The sequence below is a fragment of the Leguminivora glycinivorella genome, chromosome 3 (genome assembly GCF_023078275.1).
Source record: "Leguminivora glycinivorella isolate SPB_JAAS2020 chromosome 3, LegGlyc_1.1, whole genome shotgun sequence".
In the NCBI taxonomy this organism is placed as follows: Eukaryota; Metazoa; Arthropoda; class Insecta; order Lepidoptera; family Tortricidae; genus Leguminivora; species Leguminivora glycinivorella.
In genome coordinates, this window is record NC_062973.1 from 11629006 (window position 1) to 11644554 (window position 15549).

At 39.5% G+C, this 15549-nt stretch overlaps 1 protein-coding gene across 5 annotated transcripts in view; it reads right to left on the reverse strand.

The window, feature by feature from the left end:
* Positions 1 to 15549, reverse strand: part of LOC125242660 (protein roadkill) — an 88712-nt gene that overhangs the window by 15763 nt on the left and 57400 nt on the right. For 3 of the 5 annotated variants that reach the window (XM_048151507.1, XM_048151506.1, XM_048151510.1), the window contains one exon: positions 2184 to 2355. In XM_048151507.1, the coding sequence (XP_048007464.1) occupies positions 2184 to 2258 (75 nt within the window). In that variant the 5' untranslated portion in view covers positions 2259 to 2355. Of the gene's footprint in view, positions 1 to 2183; positions 2356 to 9179; positions 9216 to 15549 lie in introns of all 5 variants that reach the window. The other 2 variants (XM_048151508.1, XM_048151505.1) reach the window with 1 other exon arrangement.

The window sequence follows — 15549 nt, forward strand, 5'->3', positions numbered from 1 at the left end:
GGGAACCTAGGTACTTGAAATCCGAGCAGGTAGGCAATATTTCGCCATCTAGTGTCATGGCAACAGGGGTAAAGATACTCTGTTCTGGATCTACTAATCTTCAAGCCAACATTTTCCAGCCTCTGTTGCCACTTCGCTAACCTGCCTTGTACCTCGAGTCCCTCTTCTCCGACAAGCACGATGTCGTCGGCAAAGAGCATGCACCAGGGCGCCTCTTCCTGCATGTCCGACGTCAGAGCGTCCATTATAAGCACGAAGAGGTATGGGCTCAATGCCGAGCCCTGGTGCAAACCCACAGCCACACCGATGCTGTCAGTAGTTCCAGCAGCGGATCGAACACGCGTACAAGATGATCTGTACATAGCACGGATTAGCTCTACATACTTCTCAGGCATACCTTTCTCTTTCAAGGCCCACCACAAAACCTCACGGGGAACCCGATCGTAAGCCTTTTCCAGGTCGACAAAAACCATGTGCAGATTTTTATGCGCGCGTCTGTACTTTTCGCACAGTTGGCGTAAGGCGAAAATGGCATCTGTCGTACCTCGACCGGGCATAAATCCGAATTGATTTTGCGTTATTTCACACTCTTCTCTCATTCTTCTCTCTATTATCCTCTCCCAGACCTTCATGGTATGTGACATGAGCTTTATTCCTCGATAATTATTGCAATTTTGGACGTCTCCTTTGTTTTTAAATATTGGTACCAACGTACTACTGCACCACTCGTCAGGTATGCGTTCCTCATGCAACAACTTACCGAAGAATACACTCAGCCATTTCCATCCATCCGCACTCAACAACTTCCATACTTCAACTGGTATTCCATCTGGGCCCACGGCTTTTCCATTCTTCATATTTCTTACAGCCATTTTCACTTCTTCCACACTAATCTCCCTAACAAGGCCCAGATTCAATGGTGGATTTTCAAGCACACCATTCCATTCATTTTCTTCATTCATCAACTTTTCAAAATATTCCTTCCATCGTTCTTTTATGCTTTCATCATCAGTCAGAATCTTCCCAGAATCATCTTTTATACACCTATATTTCGTAATAATGTAAGGTTTACTTTTTATTTTGTAAGATCGTGTCGATCGTCACGTTGAGCCACAGAGTCTTTTCGCAACGTGAGCGAGCCATCATAAAGATTCCATTATTGAACACGTAACGTAACGTACTTGCGCGAAGAAGGAAGTGTTATTATATTTCCTTGTTGGTTTACACATCATCGTTGGTACATTTCAAGTTCAAAGATAATGCGCATCAACAATATTATCACCGTGTCGTCTCCGCGGCTATGTTTACGGCGTTGGGTGTAGAGCAAGTTTTACGATCACTCCGCTTGATGTTCCCACCGGGAGTCTATTTCGATGGTCGTTCGAGGTTGACTTTGCTTATGACATAATTACTTTTAATTTTAACTTTACCTTTGCATGTGTTGTAAATGGGTAAGCGAGTTTGCCTTTATATTAGTTATAACTAACGCATTTCTGAGGAGTTACTTAGATACCTATCTTAATCAACTAAAAAACAATTTATTTTGTATAACAAAAACTTGTTATATGTTCTCATTATTTATGAAATAACTAAACAAAAAATATCGACATCGATTCAGAATTTAATTTGGACGGTCAACGCAACGTGGCCATACACGGTATGTGTCGCTGATGAAGTGCTAACATACATGCATTTGCATACAATCGAACGCAGTGTGGTTTTTGGACACAGGACTGACGTAAAAATCAACAAGGGTCCGGCCACAACACAATCAACGTAATGTGTTTGCCTTTGCCCCCTGTCTTTACCCAAAATTCGCGTCGCTAATGGTGCTACCATGTCTCTAAATCATGCGCGGTGGGTATATATTTAATAGTACAAGTTAATCTAATAATAGTCTGAAATAAATGACGTGGTACGTGACTCATCGTGTATGCACTTACATATTTGAAAGACATTTTCGTTGTCATTTAAAACGCGAAACAATCTAAAGGTGCCCAGTGACGATCACTCCGCTGGGTGGCAAAGGCCTGTTCGGCGGCAGGGTCTCTTTTTACTTGTAAGTTGTAACTGGCTGGCCATTGTCCGGCAGACTGATTGCCCCTTAAAGAGACCGGTACGACACATAATATGAATACACAGACATATGGCAATCTGTTTGTGATGTGGATGTTGGCACGTACCTGTGTGAAGCACCAGTTCTCGGCGACGGGCGTGTTCCCGTCGTGCAGCGGGCTGGGCACGCGGCTGACCGCCATGCCGCCGGCGACGTTCGAGGACACGCGCGCCGACTGCGGAGCGGGCGCGCCGCCGCCGCCCGACCCTCCGCCGCCGCACTCGCTGCCCGCGCCGAGCCTGCAACAACCATACATAACACATTACTTCATGTTATATCATTCAATGTCAATTAGGACCATTCAACACAAGACACATCTAGCAAATAGGCTATCAAGGATATTCAGCACGAGGGCATTTCGGCTGAATAATTCGCACCCCCGGAGCCGTGTGTGCGGTACTCTAATACGAACGTGAAGTTAAGTTGCTTTTTTAAGTTTTTTGGTATGCCATATAATATTTTGCTTGACCTAATATTTCGCACAGTATGATATCTAAGAAATTGCAATGCCCCTAATAACACCTTACGTACTTATTTTAGTGTTCATTTTCTATCTTTGTACACTTTGTACTTACTACACAGGACCTGATTTCATTGATAAATGAGTTGGTTTTGTAAATAACATTGTATGTATTACAGGTATGTCAGTATAAATGTTTGCAAATACAGTAACTATAAATATAGCATTACTTAGATAGCAATACATTGTGCGATGCAAAATAAAGTCATTTTCCGCAAACGACGACCCGCTTACGCACAAAGAAATTAAATTGCCTTTGTGTTCGGTATAAATATAAAGGCGATAACTATTAGTTTGCGAATGACCTAGTGGCCGAAAGGCAATACCTGCAACTTCTCATGGAATTCAATGCAAGGCGAAAATGTAGCAACGCTTGATATAAGCCAATCAACGATCGAGTTTCGCTCCCAAAAACTGGGACGCGAGCACATTTTGGTATGACCTATACGTGCGTTAACAATGACTGTAAAAGCTTTTGGGTTTCGGTGTCGTCAAAAATGTAGTGATATGTATGAAGTGGGACGTGTATTGTACGCGAGTGCCCTGTGCGACTTTCACGTTGGAGTTCGATTACCAAATACGCGTTTTAGAATCTGTGTCAGTTTCATCACCGCACGACCAGCACCGCATCCGTTCGTAGTAGGCCGTACCGCTGTCACTGCAGTGTGTGATGCGAGGAGGCACAATGCTCCGAGGAACCTCGACCGGCGACCACATCCTGCGACAGTCTTATATTCATCTTAACAAAGAGTCTCTTTGTCAAGCGGAGGAAAGTCGCTCTATCTATCATGTAGATAGATGTTGATTGCCCTATCCCAGTTATAATGAAAGCGAATCGAGTTTTACTTACATTAAAAGCAAAACAATAGGCAATTTATACAATAAGTTAGTTATAATTAATCCATCAGCCAAATTTTAGAATAATTTTAGGTTTATTTAGTTTAATTTACCTATAATATTATTTTAAAACTATGTAAATATTCAGCCAAATTAAAATTTTATCAAGAAATAATCAAATTAATGATGTATTATCTACATTTGAAACGAGTGCGGGTTAACGAATTTGCAACGAGTTTATATTAAGCTTACATTGGATAATTTTTTCAAGACTAATCAAGACCCTATATATTGATAAGTTTTTAATAAAACATGTACAGTTCATTTGTGACTTACACATTATTCAGGATAGCGGGCATAGCGGCCTAAACATCCAACATTGTAGGATTCCTAGTTGAAAACTGACATTGATGGTGGTGCGATTCCGTTTAATCGAAATCGCCGATAAGCTACTAGGTATAAATACGTATAAAGTAAATGCAATTACTCGGTAACACGTTCGAGCGGTAAAATTATGTCAAACATATAAAAGTGTTACAGCAGTGAACAAAAGTAGGGTAAGCGAATTAATCGGTGCGACCCAGAAACAGACAGCGCCGATGGAGAGACGAGTCTTGAGCGGCGGCGGTATTGCGAGATCTGCGGAGTGATGCGATCGCTGTACCATTTCAAAAATGTTATATTCATAAAGGTACATAATCTTGTCCGCCACCTTAACGCAAACGCACAAAGCATAGCCAGAACAAGGTGATCTGAAGGGCCTAAAATAGAAGAGCCCAATGTAGGTAAGTGGGATTTCATAAAGAACTTAATATAATGGTGTACTTTTGTGCATTACAAATATCATAAACTTCTTTTGCTGTGTATTACAATTTGCTAGATTATAAATGCGCAGAAGCGCAATTAAAAATCCACGGAATCGCTAACGCGTGACCTGTCAAATGTTCAGTCCTTTCGTGAGGCCCATTAACCCCGAAAAAGTGTTGAGTTCAGAGTTAAACGAGGCTTACGGTGCCTCGCGCAACTAGATCGTAACGCCCGCGAGGCCGCCCGAATTGCCTCGATGACAATATCGGATGGGGATGGGGCACAGCGCCGGATTACACAGATAGATAAGATATTGCACGCGCATTCCGAGGACGATCAACAATTTGCCACTGTGGCAAATGGAGCGGCCCGACCTACATTCGTTTCAGGCTAACCGCACCTATGGCGATTATGTGATTAACAATATCATAGCTACTCATCTTTGGCTTTGTTAGCCTACACTAGATAGCGCCATTGTGCCCGACTGACTGCAAAACGTTTTCAAATGATGTTATCTGGACTCGGTTATCTGAATGTACTAGAATAGAATAAGTCTTGTTTGCCTTTCAGCGATGACTGCGAAATAAGATATTGCGCAAGATGTTGATCAAGGAAATAGGTGCCCTCAATACTGCGGTTATACGAATACATAACGGGTTTCCGAGACCATAAAACGACTATTATGATTAGTAAATTGCTGTAACAAATTCGTAAATCCGTAAGTATAAAAAATCAATTGATGAGAAAAGTAGCCGTTCTTGTGGTCGACCACCCACCAGCGGGACCACCCCGACGGAAGCAAAAAAAGGATGAAAAAGATACCAGTGACGAAAACGATTATTTCCAATTAAGTTATATTTTGAGCTAACGAATTGATTCTGAAGATGGATGATATTTTTTTAAGAATGAAGGAATATTTACGACATTCTCAAAGTGCTCCGCGCATCACGCCAAAATTCTAGCTTATTCAAGATTATGATAGTGAACTTATCATATTTGATATAAAACCGTATTTCTAAAGACAGACTCTGTTAGTGAAGTATTCCAGTACTATTATTGTTTCAGTCGCGTCTGACCTAAGAGTGCGTTTGGTAAAGTCAACAACCCGTGGAAGCTTGGGCAATCTCAGCCGATGGTAGGTACGTATCATCGGTCTCTCGTGATCTTATTATAGATGTCATCCGACCTGCGCCCATCCTCTTCTAAATTTAAACCCACTCAGCGTCTACTAACTACATATTCATTTGAATAAGCAGAAATATCAAACCACTTTAGTTGTAGCATTGAAAGAGCTTATAGTTTGATTGAGTATTGTAATGAGGATTAAGTCACGTCGTCAATAGATTAATGCTTTTATAGTGCGTCTGGCCTAAAAAGGCTGGTACACGATGGTCATCGCTATTAATTTGCAATCAATAATAAAATGGCGGCCGCGAAAGACAATCGAATCGTAAGGACGTAGAACAATGAGCGTCCTGGCCGCATTGAAGCGAGTTTGTTCTTTACAGAGTGCAGCGTCGGGCGAGCCAAGGGGAGCGCAGCTGAGCAATGCCCTCTTAACGGCAACGACTTGCATGATGACTCAGACGCCCTGCGGACGACCCGCTTAGGGCTCTCAACTCAAACTGGATGAGACTGTTTAGACACAAAAACAAATGATTATGATCATTGTGATTTGCTAATTTTAAATCGTGTTCATGAAAATAACAATTTGCACTAATATAATTCACATACATTTGTTATCCTTGTATTATTAAGATCATATTAAAATACTTGTAGTTAAGTTAACTATATGTGCATGAAAATAACTTACAACAGTTACAACTACATACAACCCTACTTAGACAAGAGTTCACTCGGAAATGTTTTTAGACTACTTGATGCAGTTATTTGAAACTGCATAAGTACATCTACCTATACCTAAAGATATCACGTTACAAATTCTGGTGGCTCTGGACCTACAGGTAGGTGGCTCGCTTTACACATTTATTAGTTGAATTCAACATTATGAAGACAGATTCACTACACGCAAACTTATGTGTTGTTTATGTTTTTGTATGTATTGTAAACTGTGAAAGGCGTAGGTACAATCAGCAGATGAAGAATACATACCTAATACCTATCATAAAACCGTTCCGTTATAGGAGTAACATTTTAGGAACAACACAGTGCCTACTATACCTAAGCAGCATATTCTGTATAGTGTATTTATATGACGATATTCTATTATGTTATGTAACATAAACATAAAGCACATGACAAATTTATTCTGTAGCCAGAAATACGTCGGTACCGTACAGTACTTAAATACAGCGCAAATTGTAGGTGTGACGTGCAGAATAATCAAACATACTATACGCCAAGGCTGCGGCGATCGTCATCGTCTCGAAGTTCGTAATGTGTAACAACAATAAGCACTCAATGTCAAAGCCAACAATACCACGTTTACATGGAAGAGAAACAAACATTACCGCGGACTTAAACACCAAAGAACGTTCGACTCTCCCATGACAACTTCTTATTAGCTGTTTCATTTAAATGCGTGGTAAAATCTGTTTATACTGAGTAATTTATATCCACTCATACGAGAAATCCGAGTATGTTTGAACGATAATGTAGGTATTTACACGTCCTTAATTCTGATTAATATCTCGCAATAGTCCCAATGCCACATTGCCAAAGTTACAGTCAAAAGTCTACAATAAGTTTACAGAAATCTAGAATAAATCACGTTTTATCAATAAAACTGTATCACAACTATTCTTTGTAATAAAGAACATAGTATGGTAAGAGTAAAGTTCAACAAAACAGCGTACGAGGTTACTACGCAGGATTCGCCCTTTAGCGAGATATGCAAACGAGTTGGGAAGGTAAAGCTGAGAGTTTATGTTCCTATAATAGCTATGTTAACGTCGGGCACAGAGAGGGACAGGAACAGCGTATAGGAGGGAGAGAGCCACAAACGATCTACACCCACAATGTTGGGGGATCAGCTCGAAACAAAATGCGATCTCATTTCTCCTAGTTTACCCTCGGAAAAGACATCATAAACCTCTCTTACCGTTTACATTTTTATAAGTTAGCATGTTTCATTATGACATTTATGAATAAGAAGATACGGCACTGTAACATTTTAAATATATACTTATATGAATATGAAAAGGCACACTAGACCGTCTACTATCTGTACAAATTACAGTTGAGTCTACAAGAAATGCATAAACATGTTACCGGTAGGTATTACACCATTTACACTGTTTTAAAGAGAGTCATGCTACTCATAAACACTTGTAATTTTATAATTTCATCATAATTACTGAGGATGAAGTAGAAGTCTGCTAGGCCTAGGCCTACTCTATAGGCTCGTCATGGTATGTCCGTATACTCCGTATCCAGCGCGCCAGTTCGCATTCGCATAGGCCGCGGATGCGTGCAAGCGAACGCGGAACTAAAAACCACCTCTATTCGTCCGAGATGCACGGGGACGCGCAAGGTGACCCGCGCAACAATCATTACCATTCACGTGTATAACTTATTGTAATTAATTCCATCGGTACATAAAAGCCCATACAAATAATGTATTCTACAAGTAATACTAGTTGAGTTGACGATAATTATCACGATAAGAGAGAGATAGACAGCTAATTGATAAAGATGGAACGAGGAAACGTTTAAGTACAGAAGTGAATAAACAGCAGGAACAATTGTAAATGTGGCATGCAAGCAATGGCCATCCGTCATAGAAAAAATGTCATTGGAGCTACATGTAACAAGACCATTTATCAGCGTCAAGGTGACTATAGGAAAATTTATAAATTTTGCGAAAACAGGAAATAGGCCCATCTCGTAAACAACAACGCAAAACTAACCCGATGAGTTTTTGTCAATAGGAAATAATAAACCAAGCTCTTAGTTAAATATAACGGATTAAAAATCATACGGCAGTCGCGAGGTGAAAACAATGTGATATATATTTACTACAATGTCGTTATCGGTTTGACATTGAGAGATAAAATAATCAATGTGCGGTACAGAGAATATGTCAGTATATTGAAGTTCATGCTATTTGATTCTAATTATAAATTTTGCGCATTTGCAGACGACTCTATGAGGCAGACATGTGAATGGGAATCAAATTATTTTCTCAGTTTGACTGTAGTGTACTTATCGTCTGGGGTTCAAATAGACACTGGATATCACTCCCAGATCCACTGAACCCTTGGCATGGATCCAAATCGTACCCACAGGCGGTAATGCAAAAAAATGGAACGTGCAAATGGATTCTCCATTGTTTTCCACTTTAGGACAAGTTTTATATTACATGGCCATTCAATAACGAACTACAAATTCGTATTTGATAGCTAATCGATTAATAAATTATTTATTATAATCTGAATCTTAATTTGTTGCCTAAATGCAAGAAAAATGTAAACGGAAATTGTATTGTGACCACGACCAGACTACAAGAATTAAAACTCAGAATGACATATCGCTCTTTGTTGTAAAGCCCGTTTGCGACTCCTGGCTTTGTGTGCATACCATTGTGGCGCGTTATAAATTGGTATCTTTCACTTTAATATAATCATAGAGGAAATGGGGCTCTCAATGTCAGTATCGAGCGACGTAGCGCTGAAAATCTTGATGTATAAAAGAATGGATGTGTTCTGGGCAGTTATTCTTACCGGACGTATCGCCTCAGGCAAAACCAGTACAATTGAGACCCTTGGCTACACTTAGTTGTTACGAACTGCGAGGTTAAGCTATACTAGGGTTGCTGCTGGAGTGGTGCGCTGAGACCTCGCTTCACGACCGCTGCAGCTGCAGTCGCCAGCTTCGACATCAATTCGCAAACGATAAAATTGTAATTAAAATAAAAAAGAACTGAAATCGTTTACGTACTTCAACCAAGCTGAGCGTCCAGTTTGTTGGTTATACCTAGAAAGGAAACGAAAAGGTTGATAATGTGTTAATAAGTATCTACAATTAAAGGACGGCACACGGCTGGGAAGGTTGCGGGGAGGCCTAGGATCAAGGTTGGGGCGAGCTACTCGTATATCATGGGCACTTCGGAGCGAGGATAAGCTGCTACGCGGAAGCAAACGCGAGGCCGAGGACGGACGGACCAATTCACTAACTGAATACGATCCGCTTGCCCGTTAAAAATATTACACCCACACATTTTTTGTGCAACAAGTGTGAGCGTCGGAATGTAAGAATAGTAAAAGGAATAAAAATATCTTATGCTAGAGTAGAAATTGTAAATTATTTAGTAAACGTTTTGTCTTCTAATATGTACGTATTATTTCATTATGCGGAAGTATTATACTAATAAGATGTACATAATATTTATCGTGAAGCTAAATATGTTAACTACAAAGCGAATTTGAATGGTATCTTTTGAGTAAGGTCGGAAGCAGCAGGGCTTGACATAAATCACTAACTGGCTTACATCACGATCACGAACAAGGTGTCTCGGCAAAAACACTACTTATTTCGTGAAAAAATATAACGCACCTGCTCATATTATGTAGCTGGCAGAGATATCGGTTATAAGTCATGCAAATGTAAAGTTTAATTGAGAAATGACTACGTAAGGCATAACTAGTAAGAATAGTCATGTCTGATACAAATTTGATACGGCACCGTCCCTGTTTAACATGTTTTAAATACAAAGAGCAGTGTCAGCGGCTGCGAGACGATTATGCAACAGTGGGCCAAACGCACGTGACGGCTAGGTGGGCGCACCCAATCAGACTCATAGACTCTGTCAAAGACTCCGTACCGTACCAAGAAACGGTAACAAAGCCTCACAAGACCGTTAAACGCTATTATTTGTTAAATTTTATACTGCAGTTGCAATGAGATGAAAATTAAAGTTTAAATTACAGTAGTAATTGGCTAAAATAGACATTTATTTCTGTATGGAGGATTTGTAAAATTGCTACGAATTTATATCGCAAAAGTAAATGATAAGCAACCCACACGAGCGAAGAGTTTTATACAAGTGTATGTAAATTGCTCCACGTGCTCCATTAAGTGCTCTATGGCTACACTACAACACACTGCATCAAACGGCATCACATTAAGCAATTGCCTATTCGAAAGCAAAGACACCGATCGAAGCAGCGCGTGGAAACGCTAATCTAACTGGGACAGATTGATTTATAACTCAAACAAGAAACTGGGCCGGCGAGGCCCTGCAACGTGTTCCACATTGTTTCACTATTAATATGCAAACAGATATCAACTGCTGCAAATTCTAGTAGCTGAGGTGCGCTATCTACGCATATTTCTTCTCATCCTCAATGTGAGCGTCATTCGTTAACGAATAAGGCCGAATCATTTCGACCTCAAGTTTTATTACCATATGAATAACTAGAGACGACCAAAACGATTGGCAAGACCTTGACTTCGGCCTAATATAAATTTGCATGACCCTACTTCCTGGAGCACATGCGAGGGTCGTTACTGTCGATTATATTTAATTCTATGTCACACTGTCTAAAGGTCATACTCATTTGCGGTTGAGACAAAAGAAATACTTATTCTAATGTGCTACTGTAGTAGTAGTAAATGTTTGCAGTAGTTTGTCTTAAGGTGGAAACCCATTACACCATATCATGCTATGACCGTGCTATGAACGTGTCAGACAAAAAAATATTCTTTGTATTACAAAGTATGAGGCTATGCATACTAGCCCGTTCCATCACCGATCATACCCGTAGCGTGCCATGCACGGACCGTCAAATATTGTCGGCGAGGATATTTTGCCGGTGTCGAAACGCTCCGTGAATGGCACGCAACGGTGATAGAACGGTGCGTGCAGGCGGTCAAACGGGGTATAACCGCGTATGGTGACCGTTTGAAGCACGTTATACACGCGTTGTCATACTTCTTTCAGTCACTATACTCGCCTATGCTACGGGGATGATACGCGGACACTACGGTCACTATACTCGTCTATGCTACGGGGATGATACGCGGACACTACGGTCACTTAACTCGTTATGCCCGGATATGAAATGATGTGGACACGTTGTAGTGGGCATAGCCATCCGTGTCGCGTTACATTCCGTGCCTGACACGTTCATAGCACGGTCATAGCATGATATGGTGTAATGGGTTTCCACTAGGGATTGCAATTGCTGGATCCAGCATCCAGCAATCCAGCTGGATCCAGCGCATTTTTCGGTCTGCTGGATCCAGCAGCCAGCGCTGGATCCAGCGCTGCGGATCCGCAAATAAAAAAAATTGCAATAAAATGCGTAATTAACTTATTTTACGTCATGTTTAAAACGGTTCCGCGTTCCCGCGTAGAGCCCGTGGCCGCTTAGCACAAAATAATTCTATTTCGCTACAATTGTGTTATTTTTTTTTTCAAAAACGTAATAAAGTAGTTTGACACTGCATTATAACTACTGAAGATCTCGAAATGTATTTATAGTATTTAATTATTTACTGTTACCGCAAATTTTCTTTTAAGATTCAACTTATGTTTAGATCAGAATATTGATTGATGTTTGTCTAAGTATAATTATACCTACTTAGAGGCTTATTTTTTCATAAATATTAAGTAAGTAAAACTAAGTACTAGTAAGTAAGTTAGTAATTTTCAATGTGAACTAGTGAATGCCCAAATGTTGTGCCAAAATGTTGATAGCATTATTAACGTACCTACTTATTGTAGTACCTTCGCTTCATCGTTGTTACACTTTTAATGCCATTTTTTATTTATGTAGATTGCTATAAGGATTAAAAATGGTTAGAAAATTAATGCCAACTTTTTACAAATAAATTTCAAGTTTTTTTCCCTGTTAGGTTAGGAGGGAGCAAGGTAGCAGTTTTCTGTTCACGGACTATGTTGGCAGTATAATCATATATGACAGAGTCCAGTTAGGGACGACGACGAGCGAAACCAGGAGGAGCGTGTTAGGTTGACCGTGAACAACCGGAAAAAAGTTTTAAAATGTAATAACAATAAATTAAACAATATTCTTGTAAAAAAAGTAAGTAGGTAACTATTTAAAAAAATATATACGTAAGTAAAATACGTAATTGCATCCCTGTCAATAAATTTAGAAGTTCATAGGAGACATTATTGCATATTTTTGGAAATACGCCATAGATATTGTCGGTGTTCAATACAACATTTGGTGTATAACAATAAACAACTAGTTGTATATTATTACGTCAAGTAAAACATTAGATAACATGAAAGTTTGGTTTTTAAAAAAAGGCCTTTTAAAAAACCCTAAAAACGGCCAAACATTAAGTTGGTAGGTAAATGCAAGGTTGGCAAATAAAAAAAAAAAACAATATGATAATTTGGGAAATGAACATTCGGCGGAATAAAATTCCGCGAAACGTGCGCTGGGAAGTGATATTCGGTCATACAATTTTCGGAGAAAAATAAGAGAACCGTTTTAAATTTTTTTTAATAAATTATGCTTAAAAATTGCGCGTTTTCATCCTTACTTTAACTATTTCAAATAAGTTTAGTAATAACAGCCCTATAGTATAGCAAAATGTATTTTTTTTTTGACATTTTTTCTACCTGCTGGATCCGCGCTGGATCCAGCTGGATTGGCGCCGATCCAGCAAAAATCCAGCTGGATTGAAAATGCTGCTGGATTGCAATCCCTAGTTTCCACCTTTAAAGTCTTTAATTTTCCCATTTACAGCAGTACTTGTCATGCAGTGTCCTAGTCCCAGCATTATTTACTGAATTCTTCAACGCTCGCGCTGAGTTCCGTATCGCTTAAATGTCTGTTTCCTTACATACATGCCCTTTTGATGTTGAATTAAAAACGGTAAAAAATAATCATGTAATTGTAACTCCATGTTTAAGGTAGCTTTTATTCGCTGATATCAATGAGAGATTACCTACATTTTGTTCAAAGGATGAAATGATGTTCAACTAAGATGATTTATTGTAGGTATAATAGGTATATGTTATTTCATATAGATTGTCCGTTGACCCTGGCACATCTTAATACGCTCGCGATTGTCGTGCACGTATCGTCAGCGCCTATAAGGACTGACTTGGACTGAAAAGGTTTAGCAGTAGAGGTAAATTAAACAGGTCTAGTGGTATGCCGAATGTGCCACCCCGCTAAGTGTGTAGCAAGCCTAACAACGCAAGCGCAGCAGCGGCGTCAGCACAGCAGCGACATCGAGCACGCGACCCGGTTCGCCGCTCGGGAAAGCATCGACAAAACTCGGTTGAGGCCGCACACAACGAGGCGAACGCACACTTTCGGTCTTCGCATGCGAACTGTGTTAACATATTGTAATGTACTAACATTTATAATTAACTTGGAATCAATGCTATTACTAGTTTCCCTCTAATTTACTAAAACATTTTCCAATTTTTCTTAATAAAGTTTGTGAATCAACTTTGTAAGACAAAGGTCTGATTTTTATTTAGCTTTGCAGGTTTGAGTAGGATGAAGTAAAACATATGTCATTTACGAGGTTGTTTGTTTATGATGTATGTATTCAAGGTGGAGTTCAATATTTGAAGTTAGCGTTAAATAGGTATAAAATAAATTTGTTCAGCGATGTACGTCCGCGACCTTGGATTTGACGCCCCCGTTCTAGTTTCCAAAATCTTAACAATGCGTTAATCATTGTTTGTCAGGGAGCATTACTGTATGTTACACATACGCGTTGATTCATAGTTTGGAATAATATCAAGAAATTGGGGCACGCCGACTCCTTTATTAATCATGCCTTGAATGCTATGGCAAATCATGAATTATGTCACGGATAAGTTTCATTAGTCGTCATGTAAAGTGGGCTTAAGTGTTAGAAATGATGTGGAATGAAGCTTGATTAAAGTTTGGGCGTTTAGTGTCGGTGGGCGTGAACTCGTGAAGCCACACGTGCGTTCGTCTTAGCATTACGGCCGCTCAGTTTCGGGTCATGCGGCGCGGTAAGGGGCACAAGGTAAAAGATGGTGCATTGAAAGTGGCCTTAAGCCCAATAGCGATCTGTGGCCGCGTTGCTTCCTATTGGCGTCGAGGCGACAATGCCACCGGCTCCGGCTGCCGCGAAGGTGACGAAGCGGAGGTCGGTCTTCGCTCGACCACCGCGCCACCCTTCTAACGTTAGGTGAAAATCGAATGCAGCGGAAGTGTTGGTTTGTTAAGTCAGACTAGCCATGTGAATCCAAAGTTACGAAATGGCTTTTCATTGATGTAATGCGACTTTCACACATCGGTTAGTTTCCGTTCGGATGACTGGATAACCATTCTAATTGAGCAAATTTTCTCTAGTTGTGTTTTTTTACAAATTAAAATTTCAAGGAACTGTACGAGATACAATAGAAAATAAGTCGGTCACCCATTAGATTGGCCTAAATAAAAACCCTTGAAAGTAACTTCTGAATGTGAATGAATCGACCTTAAGCGTGGACAACTTTTCTTTGTAGTGGGGGCCAGATTCGATAGTTAAAACCCATTAAATATAGTATTACAATAATAACGGCAATAAATCAAAAAGTTACAAAATGCTGTAACAGTTTTTAACTAGGTGATCTACTTACGGTTATAGAAACTATTAAGTTCAGTCATTAGTTCAGTATAGCGTTTGTATTTATAATACAGTACTGGACAAAATTCTTCATACACCGACATAAAAAAATAAACTTTCTATCATAATTTCTCTACCCTTAAACTTAACATCACAGTTGTGTTGAAAACTTTTGGCCAATTTCATGGCGTACAACATACAGACAACAATATATCAATGATTGTACAATTATTGTTTTACATGGGTATAAATATAAATATTAGTACTTTTGGCTCTGGACAAATTTGATCATAAATACAGTAATTAAAATACGAATGAAATGCAATGTATTAGTGTGTATGGCTTTCATCTGCTTTAGATATGGCTGCTTGTCTCGGAGGAACATTTTCAGGTACAAACTGAAGGTATTTATCTAACCCAAGCTTTTTCCTGTGTGCCTACTAAAGTAGGCAAAGTGGGTATAATTCAGAATAACATTTGATATTTTTTTTGTTTTTCCAAAAACTTCCTTAAATTTTGGCTAGGATTGATAACATGAGACTATGTCAGCCATTGAAGCTACTTAATCCTATGAATCACAACGAACGCATGAAATAGACATACTAGTATTTTCTTTCAGTCATCTTTTCATATATATTCAGACGGGCGATGGCTGAAAGATAATACCAGTATGTATATCTCATGAGTTTGTTATGATTAATAGGAATGAATAGCTTGAATGGCTAACATAGTCTCA